General features: G+C 39.0%; 1 protein-coding gene and 1 pseudogene across 1 annotated transcript; one reads left to right on the top strand and one right to left on the bottom strand.

The window, feature by feature from the left end:
* On the bottom strand, positions 1-12,079 carry PPP2CB (protein phosphatase 2 catalytic subunit beta). Its single transcript, XM_063294788.1, has 7 exons — positions 11,716-12,079; positions 6,464-6,673; positions 6,129-6,302; positions 3,708-3,797; positions 3,340-3,501; positions 1,926-2,044; positions 1-628 (listed from the first exon to the last, which is right to left on the bottom strand). The coding sequence occupies exons 1-7, from the start codon at positions 11,815-11,817 to the stop codon at positions 556-558; spliced, it is 930 nt and encodes a 309-aa protein (XP_063150858.1). The 5' UTR covers positions 11,818-12,079; the 3' UTR covers positions 1-555.
* Positions 12,058-17,090, top strand: part of LOC134490171 (adhesion G protein-coupled receptor L3-like) — a 19,194-nt pseudogene continuing 14,161 nt past the window's right edge.

A 17,090-nucleotide genomic window follows, 5' to 3' on the forward strand; every position in this document is an offset into this window, starting at 1 on the left:
CTGTTTGGAATAATGATCTGCGGGTTTATTTGTTCAAATACATCAATAAGATGCAAGCACTTTCATGACAAATATACAGAAAAAGAGGAATTAACACAGAACAGTGACCTATTTTAAATGGAAAGAAAGCTTATGACAATATACTCCCAAGAGATTTTTTTCTCCAGTTAAGTTACTTATGTCAATAAAATAGAGGGCAAGAGGCTTAAGAGGGACATTAGTTTGTACATTTTCATTAAACTTCAAAATGTTAATACATGCCAGTTGAACACTACAGCTAAAATGTACATATAAGCAAGAAAGGGAGAAATTAGTTACCTTTTCTCACTGAACAGTCCAGTTACTACAGTTACAGCAGGCAAACTGGCTGTTGGATTGACTGATAAAGGTTTAGGGTGTGAAGTCAGTCTCACGTTGTGCTCAAAACTGCTCATCCTCATTCTGGCACAGTTTGGTCCATAAAGAGGCTTTAGGACAGACCTCAACTTATCAAATAATTGTTGCTTTAAAAAAAAGCCAAGTATACTAGTACTGCTGAAGGCCAGGCTGAGATGTTTATAGGAAGTAGTCTGGGGTACGCCGAGTAACGTGAGGTTCTCCACGGCGAGGTGCTGGATCAAACTGAAGGCTGTGGAAAGAAAACAAAACCACTTCCTTTACTTTTAACTGATGTACATTATTAATATAAAAACTCGTTTCTATGCTATTCTCAACAGCTTGCTGAAGGATATGGAGTGAATATAATACTAGTTTATGTAATCTACATGCATATCATCAAGTCAAAATAGGTTTAACAGTTTTTTTTTAAGTAAAAAAGTGCTATGCCACAAATGGGCAATGTTGGAGGAGGAGGAGTTTTCTGGAGGAGTGTGAGAAGCCATCCAGTGATGCTGACATGAGATTTTTTTTTTATCAGTTTTTGAGCAGACAGGGTTTTTGGGTGGGTTGGAAACAGATGGCAACTCAGAGACAGCTCTTTCCATTCCAAACCTAAAATCAATCACCTAGATCAGCCTTTCTCAACCTTTTGACCCTGGAGGAACCCCTGAAATATTTTTCAGGCCAAGGGGAACCCCTGCACATGCAGTCTCAAATATTGGCCGCAAGTTACAAAATGATTATATTTGTTTCATGTGTAGGCCTGTATATATGCACTAACAGTGTTCTTAAACTAAACATAAAGAATGAAAGTTACTACCTCTTGAATGTGAAGTTGCCCAAAGTTGAAATAATTTTTTAAATAAGTTGAGATCTCCCAGGGAACCCCTACTAACCTCTCACAGAACCCTAGGCTTCCATGGAACCCTGGCTGAGAAACCCTGACCTAGATCCTTGGGGGAAAAAAAAAAAAAAAGGCTGAAATCCAGCTATTTTACCACTGAATTTCAGAGACATGAGCTTGGGATGCTGGGGGGAGGGGATACATACAGCTTGCTTGTAGGTTCTCTAGCCTGCTATATTTTTAGCTACTCGTTACAGGACTAAATACCATGCATTAACAGAAGCATTGATTGGTAATACAATCATAAAATATTTTGTACTAACTGCAACAAAAGGTACCATTAAAAATTAAAAATGACTTTTTATTTTTACATAACTCTAAAATTAGTAAGTCCTGTTCTAATAAGGTTGCCTTGCCTAATCAAAACTATGTGAAAGTAACAGCAGCTTTTAGTTGTTTTTCAATTCTATCCAGTCTTTCACAAACTGTGTTCACATAAAATGTTCAACTAGTTTAGTTAAGGCCTAGCAACTATTGGTGCACATGCCATGCTAAGATTGGTTAGTGTTTACCTTAGTTCATTTGGTTTGATTTTTCTCTGTCTGTGGCTTAGCAAAAATTACAACCTGTTGGGTTAGTTTAGAGAAATTACTCTCTCTATTTTTCTGTTAAAATACATTTTGTTAAAACTGAAGGTTCTTACAAGGAATACTTTAAAGTGTCATCTAGTTCCATGATAGCAGCCTGATTTCCACAGCGGTAACAATAATTAGGTGCACTGAAAATGGTGACTACATTTCGATCATGGCACCAGTTGTAGCCCTGTAATAGGGGAAAAACAGTTTTAATTAAACAAGATACACGACTTAACTAAGAGATAACCAATAAAAGACCTTGCTTTATCTTTTGCACATATTTTTCACTGAAATGTAATTCAGGTAGTTCTCACTTAACGATCACAAGAGGGGCCAGAAAACTGGTTAAGCAATGTGGTCGTTAAGTGAATCACCACATGACCGAACTCAATTTTATGACCATTTTTATGATGGCTGTTAAGTGAATCCAGCTTCCCCAATGGATGTTTTTTTTGCCAGAAACTGGCAAAAAGGGTTGCAAATCGCAGTCACATGACTGCAGGACACTGCAACTGGTCGTAAATGTGAGCCAGCTGCCAAGTGCCTGAATTGCGATCACATGACTGCAGGGGTGGTGCAATGTTTTGCAATGGTCATGAGTACAGGTTGTAAGGCACTTTTTCCAAGGCTGTTGTAACTTTGGACAGTCGTTAAACTAACGGTCATTAAGCAAGGACTACCTGTAAGACATTAACAGTGAGCTTAATGCACTCTGAGATAAAAATCTGAAGTGTTTATGTCTTCGACAAAATTCTTTAAAACATTATCTTTAGGTCCTGTGATTAATATCATAACCCTTTGACCTGTTTGTATTATGAAGTACTAAACACTATCCGTCTTTAACAACAACAACAAAAAAACTCCGATTCACTCATTTAAAAGCTGTCTGTAAACGTGAGACTTGTCCATTCAAACTGGTAAAATATAAAGCCAGTAACAATTGCAGAGATATTGCAGGAGTGACTGATGAATGGATTTACAAGGTCTGAAGAGGAGCCTGGATTAATACATTAGTTGAAATTTGCTCATATACAGATTGCACTGACTTACTTTTGCCTACTGGAAAAAAGCAATTATACTGAGACTATATATCCAAAGACAGGTAAGTACCTCCAATGAGATGTGGATGTGCTCACTGTACCAGTCAGCAGAACTTTAAAGAAACTGCATCTTTCCCTGGTCTTGCACAGCAATGCATAGTACCACAAAAATATGCAAAACTTTCAGTTCAGGAGGCATTGAAGAGGCAATGACATGGTGTGACTGCTGTGACATGTATTTACCTGGGAATACATACCTACCATGCAAGACTAAGAAAAAGCATGATTGCTGATAGGTACAGTTAGTGCAACTATGCCAGATATGAAACACCTCTCCCATTTCAGATTCAAATAACTGCACATCCTTCATGTAAACTTTCCAAAAGAGTAAGGCACTTATTATTATCTTAATCCTCAACTGATTGGTACAACATAATTTTACCTCCATTACAAGTTGATGAGCCCGGGACACCAATGTAAGTCCATTGGCATGGTTAAATGTTTCAGAAATATCCTGACCAAATGTGTAACCTGCACCACGTGGAGAAATCCCCCAGCCACCACGATCATCTGGATCTGACCATAATAGATCACACATTGGACCCTATTTAAAAGTGGGGAAAAAAGAAGTTTGTACATATGTATATAACTCCAATAAATGGGAACAGTAGTAGCTGTTATAAGTTAAATTTACTTTCTTCAATTCTAAAAACTTGATAATTTGCTTTAACACTCTGCAATTCAAGTTCTTGAGCAATGGAAAAATATCCTAATCTCCATAAAAACTTAAGTCATTTTCAATAATATTACCTCATGTGGAACTTCCTGTAAACGATCAAGTGCTCTAATATGATCCAGTGTATCTATAGAAGGAGAAAGACCTCCATGGAGACAGAAGATCTAATAAGAGAGAAGACCAAATTATACATATGCAGGCAATGTCTGTCTTAAAACTCTTCTAATTGATTGACTGATTTTTAAGGCCACCCAATTCAGAGTGTGTGACTCTGGGCAGCCTTCCTTCTCCCTGGCATGCCAATATGAAAGATGATGGCAATTTTCACTTTTGATTTAGATTATCTGAATCTCAATGTCAAGTTGTTCAAACCTGGATAATGTCGTTCAAACCTGGATAATTGTAGCTTATCTTAATAGATACTGCCTTTTGAAATTCATAACATTTACTTTTTTCCACTAATCATAGTTACATTTAATCATAACTGTTCAGGTTCAGACAATACAGTAAACTAGTATAGCTTCTGGGTATTCAAATGTTTAAGCTACTCTAACAACACATTTGATTTTTTTAGATTAAGTATTTTAGAAGTTATGCCTTATCTAGAACTATAGGGTTTTCTGAATGTTTACCCTTTATTATGGATAAATGTATTGTATACACTGCGTGCACAATTATTAGGCAAGTTGTATTTTTGAGGATGAATTTCATTATTGAACAACTACAATGTTCTCGGTCAATCCAAAATGTTAATAAACCTCAAACCTGAATATTTAAGAAAGTAAAAGTGAGGTTTTGGCTTTCTTAGGAGCATATCTATGTGTGCACAATTATTGGGCAACTATTAGTGTGCAGAATTATTATGCAACTAAATGAAAAACGAAAATTCCCCCATCTCACTCGTTTATTTTCATCTGTTAAAGTGAGAATAATAAACAAACAACTCAAAATTTACAAATAAACATTTCTGACATTTCAAACAAAAAATCGGTGACCAACATAGCCACCCTGCTTTGCAGTAACAGTCATAAGCCTTCCATTCGTGGAGTCTGTCAGTTTCTTGATCTGTTGACGATCAACTTTTTGTGCAGCAGCAACCAGAGACTCCCAGACGCTGTTCAGAGGGGTGTACTGTTTTCCTTCACCGTACATCTCCCGTTTGAGAAGGGCCCACAAGTTCTCAATAGGGTTTAGGTCAGGTGAGGAAGGGGGCCATGTCATTGCTCTTTCATCTTTGAGGCCTTTCCTGGCTAGCCACGGAGTGGAGTACTTCAATGCATGCGATGGAGCATTGTCCTGCAGAAACATCATGGTCTTCTTGAAAGATGCAGACTTTTTCCTGTACCACTGCTTGAAGAAAGTGTCTTCTAAAAACTGGCAGTAGGTTTGGGAGCTGATTCTGAGTCCATCTTCAACCTGAAAAGGTCCAACTAGCTCATCTTTAATAATACCAGCCCATACTGGTGCCCCACCTCCACCTTGCTGGCGTCTGAGTCGAAGTGGAGCTCTGTGCCTGTTACTGATCCAGCCACGGGTCCATCCATCTGGCCGTTCAAGAGTCACTCTCATCTCATCAGTCCATAAAACCTTTGAAAACTTCAGATATTTCTTGGCCCAGTCTTGCCGTTTCAACTTGTGTGTCTTGTTCAGTGGTGGTCAAGTTTCAGCCTTCCTTACCTTGGCCATGTCTCTGAGCGCTGAACAGTGAACCTTGTACTTCTGGGCACTCCAGGTAGGTTGCAGTTCTGGAATATGACAGCACTGGAGGATAATGGGTTCCTGGTAGCTTCATGTTCGATTCTTCTCCAATCTTTGGCAGTTAATTCGTATCTTTTTTTCTCAACATGTTTCTTGCGACCCTGTTGCCTATTTAAAACAAAATGTTTGATGGTTCTGTGGTCACGCCCCAATATCTTAGCAATTTCAAGAGTGCTGCATCCCCCTGAAAGACTTTTTACAATTTTTGACTTTTCAGAGTCAGTTAAATCTCTTTTTTGGCCCATTTTGCAAGAGGAAAAGAAGCTGCCTAATAATTATGCACACCTTGATATAGGGTGTTGATCTCCTTAGGCCACACTCTCCCTCATTACACAAATACACATCACCTGATAAGCTTATATGCAATAAGCATTCAGGTTTATACAGCTTGGAGGTGGAAAATATGCATAAAAATGATGGTATGGTCAAAATACTCACTTGCCTAATAATTGTGCACACAGTGTATGTGTACACAGGCATTTTCATTTAATAACCTGAATTGAGGACATAAAATTTGAGGCACCATGTTAGGCAGTTATGCTACCATTAGACAATTGTTATACTAGCCTTCACACACCTGCATTATTCTTCAGAAAGATTTCCAACAGCAACAAAAAAGAGCATACCAGATTCTAATTTATTACGCAAATATAATTATGTAAATATTATTTTATCAAATGATCAAACTTCATTTAATAAAACCTAATGAGACCACACAGCTGTATTCCATTGCTTACCTGTCCATCTACTAGAGCTGTAAGAGGAAGATAATCAAACAGATCTGTGAAATATTTCCAAACATTGGCATTTCCATATTTCCGTAGACATTCATCATAAAAGCCATATACTTGTGTAATTTGTCTGCTTTCATGGTTGCCTCTTAGAATTGTAATGCGTTCTGGGTAGCGTACCTAACCACAGAGAATGAACAGACTTAATAATCCATTAATCAGTTATATCATTTAACTCCAAGTTGTATGCTTTCGTATTTGTACATAATATATACTAAAAATCCCAATCTAAAACATACACTATGGATAGGCTTTTAATAACCTCAATTTTACAAACTTACCTTTAATGCCACAAGAAGTGTCACAGTTTCCACTGAGTAGTAGCCTCTGTCAACATAATCTCCCATGAATAGATAGTTTGTATCTGGCGATTTCCCACCAATTCTAAAAAGCTCCATAAGATCGTGGAATTGCCCATGAACATCCCCACACACTGTGACAGGGCAACGAACCTCCTGAACATTTGATTCTTTTGTTAGTATCTCTTTAGCCTAAACAAGGGAAAAAGACAAACAAACAGCTGATCAGTTGGGAAACCTGCCTAAATTTTATTTGCATCTAAATCATAAGCTTCAAGGAAAATTCCTCTAACAAAAATGTTAGAATATTCCTGTGAATTCATGTTACAGAGATAGAGATTCAAAATCCTGCTCAGCCTCATCTATAATTTTACTCACCAACAACTAGTTTCCCTCCAATCTCATTTTCTTATCTGTAACTGGCAATTATGACAGTCTAATACAATTACAAGAATGAAAGTCAGCACATTTAAAAAAAAAAAAACTCAGGGAAGGTTCTTAGTTATAAATGTATATACAAAGCTGAACTTCACTGGCAGCAGGCTAGAAAGACTGAAGACAAAAATTAAACATTGGCTGGAACAGTTTAAAAAAAAATCTAACAGATGGTATCTTTTACCAATGGTATCTTTTAAAAGATAAAAAACTTTTAGGAATTAGAACTTTTTCCCCCAACCACATCTTCTGGCAGCAATAAAATCCAGGGTGGATTGGTTTACTGGATTTAAAAATCTATGATTTATAAATCTAATAAGCTACTGATAGCTCTACATATATTACTTAAACAACTCAGTATAGTATCTAGAGTTATCATTATACTGTATGTAATTTTTACTTTTCTTAATTTAGAAATACTACATAGTATTATTTAGAAATAGAAAGAACCAAGTTACACATTCATCAATATAGTATACTTCTGTTGAATAAATCTTAAATGTTACATATATTTGCAAATGTAGCAATTCCCTGAGTTGTTCTTGTTTGTTTTTAATTTTCAAGATGTATCAATTCTTATCAGAAAGTCTTCACATCATTATATCCTTAAAATTCTACAATTAGGACTTATCTCAGGTGATGACTTATTTTTAATTAATTAATATTAAATGATGAAAGCATTGTCTAACCTCTTGTGAAAAACTGGTTTCACAACTAAAGGAACTCTATTTCAAGTGCTTAACTAATGATTTATACAAATTAAATAGAAACATTTTTTTCAAACAAAACTAGTAACTATTTATTGTGGAAATGGTTCTCCTCCATCTCTGAAATTTATGACTGGAAATCTAAAATGAATGCCCATGTGACTGGCAAGGAACTCTATATATGCAGGAAATATCTATTAATGATTTAATACATCTATACTTAGAATGAGAAATATGCCATAGTATTAATGATTTAATTTTTAAAGATAAAAGCCAATCTAAAATTTTAAAAATCCAATTTAATTTAAACATAGTTTTAAATAATCATTGATTTTTGTTTACTTTGTTAACTCCCAAAGCTATGCTGAAATAGTTTTCCATGTAATAGAATATACCAGAAGGGGCTTCATTCAATCCTCAATCCTTCCAAAAAGCTTGTATCAAATTGAGAACTTAGTACTGATTCTATGCAGTTGCCATTATGAAAGACAGCAGTCTAGGACAAAATAATAAATGTTTTGTTCTAACTATAATCAGTAATTAGGATGAATGCTATATGACTTTTACTTGCACATTTCATGCATATTTGGTAGGTAACCCTATCAGTATATGGAAGTGCCTATATGCCATTGGATAACTCTGCTGATCCTTCCTTACCTGATTTTAGTTTTTTTGTTTTAGGTTGCTTACTTTCAAAATGCATACCTACACAAACAGGAAGTGAGTATACAAAATGCCAATCTTAAACACAAATTATTTCCAAGATTGCTTCTGGGCAGAGACATTGTTAGAAAATAAAAATAATACGGGCCTACAGCCGAACCTGTTTGGAATATATCTACCTGCCCCAGCAAAAGACAGAAGCAAACTAAGGTGGTAGAGAGCATCCTCAATTGTTAGGGAGGGTGGTACTGTATTACTTCACCTGTTTAACTTTCTGATAAATGAATATGTTGTGACTGATTATGCTTTCAACATCTAAATATGCCACTGGCATGAAAAAATTGGAGATCCCTGGGTCAAAGTATGCAAAGTATGCAAAGTGCCACTTGAATACTACAGAATAATTTTAAAATATTAATACATCTATTTTATACTCATATAGCAATCTAAAAAATAATTCTTAAAAGATGATAATATATGTGAAATTCAATCTCATTAACAACAGAATTGATAAAGGCATCATGTTAGCACTGTTAGCCTGTATCAGCAGCATTTTTGGTTACTGTTTTGCTAGAAATGGCTAAAAACACTGCTCCAATACTGCAAAAAGAAAACAGGTACAAAAAATTAGGGATTTTCAGATCCAATTCAAGGTGTTGGTTATCACCTTTAAAGCATGGGATGGGACTAGGCTACTTGAGGGACCATCTCATCCCCATAACATCGACCCGCCCCACCCGGTCAGGCAGAGAGGGCATGCTACGGACCCCATCAACAAAGGAATTTCATCTAGTGGGGTCCAGGAGGTGGGCCTTCTCTGCAGCAGTGCCCACCCTTTGGAATATCATGCCCCCAGAGTTGAGACGGGTTTCCTCGCTCCCAGAATTCCGGAAGAAATTGAAGACTTGGTTCTGCCGCCTTGCTTGGGATGAGGAGGGTAACAACTCCACCTGGGGATGGTTGGTGCCATAGTATGCCTATGGATCCGGATTCCATCTCCCCTTGGATTTAGTATTTATTATCTTATTTATGTTTTTAAAATTGTGACTGAGGCTTAGATGTTTTTATTATCATTTTTATTGTAAACTGCCCAGAGTCCCCCATTGGGGGAGAGGGGCGGTAATATAAATCTAATTAATAAACAAACAAACAAATAAAATTTTCAAATATTGGCCCAACCAGATCACATGGAAATACATAAGCTTTAAGCTACATAGAAAACAATCTGCATAACTTGAAAGTCTACATGTTTCTATTTCAACTATCACTAGCTCATATTCATTCCTTCTTTGGGAGCAAGGGAACAACTGCTGCATTTATGAAGACTCAAACTAGCAACCACCAACTTCCAAATATTTCCACATTTAAATGATGGGAATGCCACCATTGAGGCTTCCAGCTTCAATATGGCTTGCTCTGTTACAAAGAGGCCCATGTAAATTACGCTTCATTTCTCAGTTTCAGGTTTATGTCTTGGAACACAAGCTCCAGCAAAAAGAGGTAGTCTGTAAGGTCCTAGGGATAGTCTAGGGTCAATTGTGACATTCTTTATTAGGAACAAACAATATTCCCAATGACAGCTTCTGGGTATAAGAAACTTTTTTAAAGCCAGAGGCTGAAAATAACCAGATTTGTTGTTGTAAAATAAAATTAGGATGTCATTGTTGAAGGACTGGCATCTTAACCAAAAATGAGCCTCTTCAAGCCACATCAGGCTATTCCATAGCAAGGATATTCAGGACAGCAGCTTTAAGCAACTGTGTGTATACAGAACCTGAGAGGAGCATCAAGAAAAAAGGCCAGTCTAGCTGCAGAATCATGTTTCTCCCACCTCTAATAAAAATATGAAGAAATTCAAAGCTTTCAAGTTGACTTCTAAACTAAATACATGTCCAAGCTACAGCTCATCTCAGGGAATTCTTAAGAAATTTAGTTTATAGACTGTTAATATAAGACATATTTTGATCCTGATCTGTCTGAACAAATCATAAACCAGACTGCCTTATTATGTTCAAACTTAGGGAGAATCCAATTAGTTTAAAACTGTATATTTTTCATCTCCTCACAGCTGTGCCAGATAGGGGAAAGTCAGATATATGCATATAACCCTCTGCTATACTCTAGCACTTTCTGTTGAAAAAATTCAAGGAGCACTCATTTAATTCAAAACTAGAAAGGTGAAAGCCACACTGGTTGACACCTCAGTAAAAACGAGTTTTATTTACCATTGGGAACTACAAGGAGTATAGTTTTGAATAAAAAAACCTTCAAATGCACTGTATATCATGCATATGCCTTATCTTGATAGGAGAGAGTGTTACACAAATGAAGGTGACTGGATCACTGAAGGCCACAGAGTACACAACCACTGTACCTTGATAATCTTTCAGTAGCTCTATCTATAAATATAACATATACTGTGGTGTTCAGAGTTTGTGAAAATAAGCATTGTATGTTTAAACAAATTTCACTTTGTGAATCTTCAGTGTTTTGCATATAGGCTGTAAAGAACAAAAGGAAGAGAAGTAATCTAGAGGCAAGAAAAATCAACATGTATTTTTCCAAATCTATTTGAGAGGCTAGCATGATCATTAATTTTTCATAAGCTGTTTCCTAAGTCCAAATTTAATTAAAAATAATGTTAAACTCTTCCAGGATACTCATTATTTTATTATGATGCAGGAAGTCCCATGACAGTGTTCTATTTATTTTCCTCCAACAAATATCAGGACTGTTTATAAACCTGAAATAAAAAGTGAACAAGTGAGAGTAGATAAATGACATTCTGAGGTGCCACAGCTACATTTGAGGGATCTATCCCATCCAATTTTATGTATTTTGTTTTCTATACCATGGATCATGGAGATCATTCCACAGTTTTTCAATTTTATCCTGCCTGACCTTGACTCTCCATCCATACACGTCAACTGACTGGCAAAACAGAAATTTAAGACTCCTCATTGTCTTATCTTTGCTGGTCATAGACAAGATCCCAGGAGCAAGATTCTAAGAACAACGAGGATACAAAACATTCTCAGGAAGACAACGGATACAAAGTATGCATTTTTTCAAGGAATTAACAGCAGAGGATAAAGTACCGTCTGAGAATGATTCTTAGGCTGTCCTCTAAGCTTCTATTTATATCACGAAGGCAAGACCTTTCTTAATAAAACCGCACTGTCCTGAACATTGTCTCAGAATTCTTGAAACTGTTGCCTTGGCTGCCAGGGCCTGTCCTACAATGTCCCTGGGTTACTAGCAGGAAGAAAGAAACCGACGTCTTTTATGAAGTAATTCTCAGCCTCTTTTAATTTTCCACCCTTCCCTTACTCCCACAGACGTTTTTCGGACTGCGCCGAGCGAGGACCCAGAGCCTTCTGGAGCACACCCCAACCAAGAGCCCGTTTCCGCATTACATACGTTACACACCTTCTCGCAAAGGCTCCGAACTTGGCTCTCGCTCAGCTGCTTGCACTCGTTGAGCTGCTCGATCCATTGGTCCAACTCCTTGGTAAAGCTCTTGTCCTCCATGCCGGCCCGCCGCCTGCCGCCAGCTCAGTTTTGAGGAAAGAGAGCGCTGGGCGGCGCAGCCAGGGCGGCGTGCTTCGGGGCGGCCCAAAAGCAGCAAGAGGGAGACGGAGGGGAAGAGAAGGCCGCCTACGCGCGGAAGGCAGGAAAGGGGTAGGGACCAACGGGCACAGGCCCAACCGCCCGTCTCGACAGGGCGCGCGAGAACCCAGGCCTCCCCTCTTCTCTCTCCGGCGCCGTGTAATGGCGGACGCCGATGGTCACGGCATTGCGCACTTCCGCTTCACGCCTCACGTCAAAAGGGTGGTTAGCGCCCCCTTCGAGCAGGAGGTTGAACTCTTGCAGAACCTTCGAACAAAGCGCCGGTCCTGGTCGGCGAAAGGAGATGTCGGTGAAGTTTTCCGAGGTCGGAACTGAGGCTGCAGCATCCGGTGTGTGGTAGTTCAGATACTAAGGGGTCCTTCTCTGCTACCCTTTTCGAGATCAGTGAAGGGCGGCTAGAAGCTTTCATCAAGATCAGTGTTTCTCGACCTTGGCAACTTTAAGACGGGTGGACTTCAACTCCCAGAATTCCCCAAGTTGAGAAACACTGATATAGATAGATTACAACTCCTTCATTAACGTCTTCTGTAAATTGCTTTGAGGATCACAAGAGAGGAAACCCTGAAAACTGTTGCGGAAGAAAGTCATTCCCATGCAAGAATCATTTCTCAGTCCAGGGAGGGGGAGGAGGGCATGCCTTGGCTGATTATGTAAAAGGCTGCCAAAAACAAGCACTGATGTAAGTTAAAAATTGGAACTTCGTGAATGTACTGGAAACAAAACATGAATATCGAAAAAATGTAATAAAATCAGGAATCAAATGCTGGCAAGGAAAAGATTACATGGTCAATTTCTACAAAAGATGGAGTGGAAAGTGGATAAAGATAAAACCTGGCAATGGTTTACAATGGGGACATTAAAAAAAGAAACCGAAGGCTTGATTTTGGCCGCTCAAGAGCAAGCTATTGAAACTAATGCAATCAAGGCCAGAAGTGAAAAATCACCAAATCAAAGTGCAAATGGTGCAAAGAAGCAGAAGAAACAGTAGATCATATACTCAGCTCATGCAAGAACACACAAACATTATGAACGACATAACACAGTCGCCAGAATGATTCACTGGAACATCTGTAAAAATTATCATGGGCCAGTAATGAAAAATTGGTGGGAATGTATAGTTGAAAAAGTCGAAAATGAGCAGATTAAAATATTGTGGGATTTTCAAATACAAACTGATAAAGTCTTGGCACATAACACACCAGGTTTAACTGTGGTTGAGAAGAAGAAAGTGTGGATAATTGATGTGGCAATACCAGGGGATAGTAGAATAGAAGATAAAGAATTGGAGAAAATCACAAAGTATCAAGATCTGAAAATCGAAGTTGAAAGATAAAATAGCATAAACCAGCTATGATGGTCCCAGTGGTTATTGGCACACTGGGTGCCATGCCAAAAAATCTTGGAAGGCACCTAGAAAATCTGCATATTGACAAAATTTCCATCTGTCAATTACAAAAGGCCACACTTTTTTGGATCTGCACATATACTACGCTGATACATTATGACATCCTAGGTTCTTCGAAAGAACTCAGTGCTAATGAAAGCCAACATCAGCTAAAGAACGGGCAGCTGTGATTTCACATTGTTGTGTATATAATCATTATCATCATCCCAGGTCCTTGGGAAGGACTCGATGGGTGGATAAAAATGCCAAATCCAGTCTTTGTTGGTGCAAAACATTCCATATTTTATGCCTGTCTGGTTTATCATACACTTTCTCTAAAAATAACGTATATTAGGCCTTCTGTCTCATATTCATGTATTTCTGAATGACCTCTTAAGAGCAAAAATCTGCTGAATACCCTCTGCCTAGCATAAGCCACGCTGCGCTTCCCAATTTTTTTCTTTGTCATTGTCTCATTGACTCATTGTCACCTCTGTACTCTTTCAGTTAGAACTCTGCCAACCACCTTCTCAGGCATGTTTAACAAACTAATCCTTTTGCATTTACTCTTGCCACTTTCCCCTTGAACAGTACAAAGAAAGAAAGGCAGGGACACAGCTAAGGCAGGAGGAAAAGGATTGCTGTGAAAAGGGAAATTGGGCAGGAAGCTGATAGGGCAAACAGCACATGTACCTCTGAAACTGCAGGTGGTTTCTTCCCCACTTAGGCTCCTTGATCAGTTGATGTTGGGATTCTGCTGAGCATGTGAAGAGTGAAAGGTGTTTGCACATGAAAATGCTTATGCAAAAGTTGGCTATATTGTACTCAATAAAGCCCGGAGGTTATCAAAGGACCAACCATTGACCAAGGCTACATCTCCTGCAGTCTAAAGATGACTGTTCTTGGCTGTTCATGAGCCGCAGAGCAAACCAAATGGAAAGACCTCATGTCTCAATGGGTAACAAAAGACTGATTGACTATAAGTGAGATATAACACCAGCACTTTCTAATTGTCCTATGCAAGCCAATGTAACCAGAAAGCAGAGTAATGACAAGTCTCAGAGTCTTTGTGGCATTGTTGTAGACCCTTTAACAGTAACTAGTGATAAGACAAATATTTCAACAGAGAGTACTTAAAGCTTGATGAGATCAAAGCGTTTAGCTGCTGTATCTTGTACTTGAGTAGTTCAGAGACTGCTAGCAGGAGGCATTTAGAGGCAGAGACAAGAGAGTAGTCCAAAGCAGTCCAGAAGTCAAGACTAGAGCCAGAGAGTTCCATAAATTGGTCCATGAGTCAAACCAGGGGTCTGAATGCAGGGCAAGGAGCAAGAGGGACTCGCTGCAGGATGCCACAGGCGCACAGGTCTGAAGCAGGATGGTTGTTTTCAATAAGGAAAGAAGACTCCAGAGGCTCCAGAACTGATTCAGTCTTAGGATCTTGGAACCATCCTCCTCCAGAATCTTCTACCAGAATCCAGCCCATTCAGCAAGATCACCATTCACTCTGATCATGCAGAGCCACACCTGACTCAAACTTATCAGATAAATAATTGTGTCATAAGCATCTTAAGGACACTGCTCAAAATGACTGCTGTTAAATAGCAGGGTTGGGCATACTTTACAAATTCCTGGTATATTTTCAGACTAACAAAGATAATAGAACTTCATGTGATGCTCAATCCCACTGGGTCTCAGTTGAATTGCTGGCCATTTTTATAGCCCTTGCCAACACAAGCCAAATTGGATGGTGGACTTTTCATTTTGTTTTAAAGATAGTTCAGCCAGCATGCTGTCAGAATGCCCTCTAAACATTCCTGTTTCCAGAATCATTTTATTGGGGGAGGGTGCAGGATTTTCCCCATGATTCCATGGTAATTCTTTTTCTCTGCGTCTGGCTTCCCAGCATGGTGGATTGCAGCTCAGTATTGCAAGTATTGCAGGGAGGAACCAGGGACACTAGAGGAGATGGCAAGGACCAACCTTAGCAGTTTATCTCCTGGAACTCTCTGTCTGGACTGAGGGTTTCCAGATGTCTTTGGGTGGGCAGCCTATGGCACCTGACCACATACAGCTTAAGGCCCTCTTTGTGATCTTAGAATCATAGGGCTGGAAGGGAGTTTAGAGATCTTCTTGTTCAACCCCCTGCCCAGTGTAGGAATCCTCAGACCATCCTGGACAAATGACTCTCCAATCTTTCCTCAAAAATTGCCAGTGATGGAGTAGCCACATCTGCAGGAGGCAAACTCTTCTCGTGCCCCAGAATCATACCACCAGAACAGGATTCCCATTAACCCCCAGTGTCCTGAAACTAACAATTCTGCTCACTTGCATGATATTATATTAGCATTCCACTTCCATATCCCAACTGTTGGCAGATCGCTAGGAAAGCCTTTGGCCCAGGAGAGATCAGAAAAGTCACACACCAGGCATTTCTATAAAAATAATTTTATTTACAGAAAACAAAACATATTTAAAAGCTTCTGCATTCTTTCAGGCTCTCAGTGAGAGCTGCTTAACTCAACTCTACATGCCTACACAGAAGGGAAACAGAAACTAAAACAAGTCCAGGCAAGTTGCTCCCCCCAGGTGCAAAAATTAACATTCGAAAAGGGGACAGTTGAATTCAACCTCTTCACCCGGCCAAAACGATTAGTTACCATAGTAACCTTAATCTGTAGTAGAAAACATTAACACTCCCCTTTTTATACTACAGAATAAGATGCAAACCAATTTTCTTTGACAATTCTGTCTTTCCATTCACATTATTTTAACATTATCTCCCCTTTGGTTTAACAGAAAGCTACCATCCTTCTTCCTGTGTATTTCTAAACCTAGGTTGTTATAATTCCAAGGCTTTTTAATGTGAAATGACTTTTCATGCAGGCTTCAAAATCAAGCCTTTGTTTTTTTGTTGTTGGTGTGAACAGCAGCAAATCATCAACATAAATGCACAGATACATACAGCCTTGTCTGTCTTTCTTCATATATACACATGGATCTGCTTTTCCTTTTCAAAACCAAAATTCTGCAGTTTTTCATCTAATTTTTGGTTCCAGGATCTAGCAGCTTGTTTTAACCCATAGACTGACTTTTGCAGTTCACAGACTAGATTCTCCCCTTTTTCATAGCCAGGGGGTTGCATACCTTTTACAGTTTCTCCCAAGCAGGATAAATACAAGTCACCTTGTCCCATAATTTTGGTCACAGACCCATCAGCCAAAGAGACACTTTGTCTTTCAGTTTTAGACAGTGACACAAAAGAGCTTTTACAATTACATAAATGACAACTGGCCCCAGAACCTAACACCCATACATCAGAATTACCCTTCTCAGCAACCTGTGCAATTTGGGTTGTCTGAAGAGCCTTCTTTTGTGTTGCCCTTGTGTTCTTCTTCTCTGTCTTTCTACTCTTGGGTCTCATGGCACAGTCTCTTTGCAAATGTCCAGCTGAACCACAAGTGAAGCATCGCTGGCTGGCTAGCGCTGTGGCCTCAGGTTCCTTTCCCTTGTTTTCCCTTGTTTTCTGGTCTTGCAGCTTTCCAGAAGAGATGGGGGGGATCTTTCCTCTCTCTTCTCCCATTCAGCAAGTAAGCGCTGTGTAACATACGATGGGGTGAGGTCTGCTTCAGGCATAGCCTCCAGGGTACAAATCAGCGTGTCCCACGTTTCATTCAGTGAGGACAGGAGGATATAGGATTTTGTGAGAGGTGTAAACTCCATCCCTCTCTCCTGCAACTCAACAAACAGCTGCTGAATATAATGCAGGTGCTCAGGAAGGCTATCTCCTTCT

This window comes from Candoia aspera, chromosome 2 (genome assembly GCF_035149785.1).
Source record: "Candoia aspera isolate rCanAsp1 chromosome 2, rCanAsp1.hap2, whole genome shotgun sequence".
Taxonomy (NCBI): Eukaryota; Metazoa; Chordata; class Lepidosauria; order Squamata; family Boidae; genus Candoia; species Candoia aspera.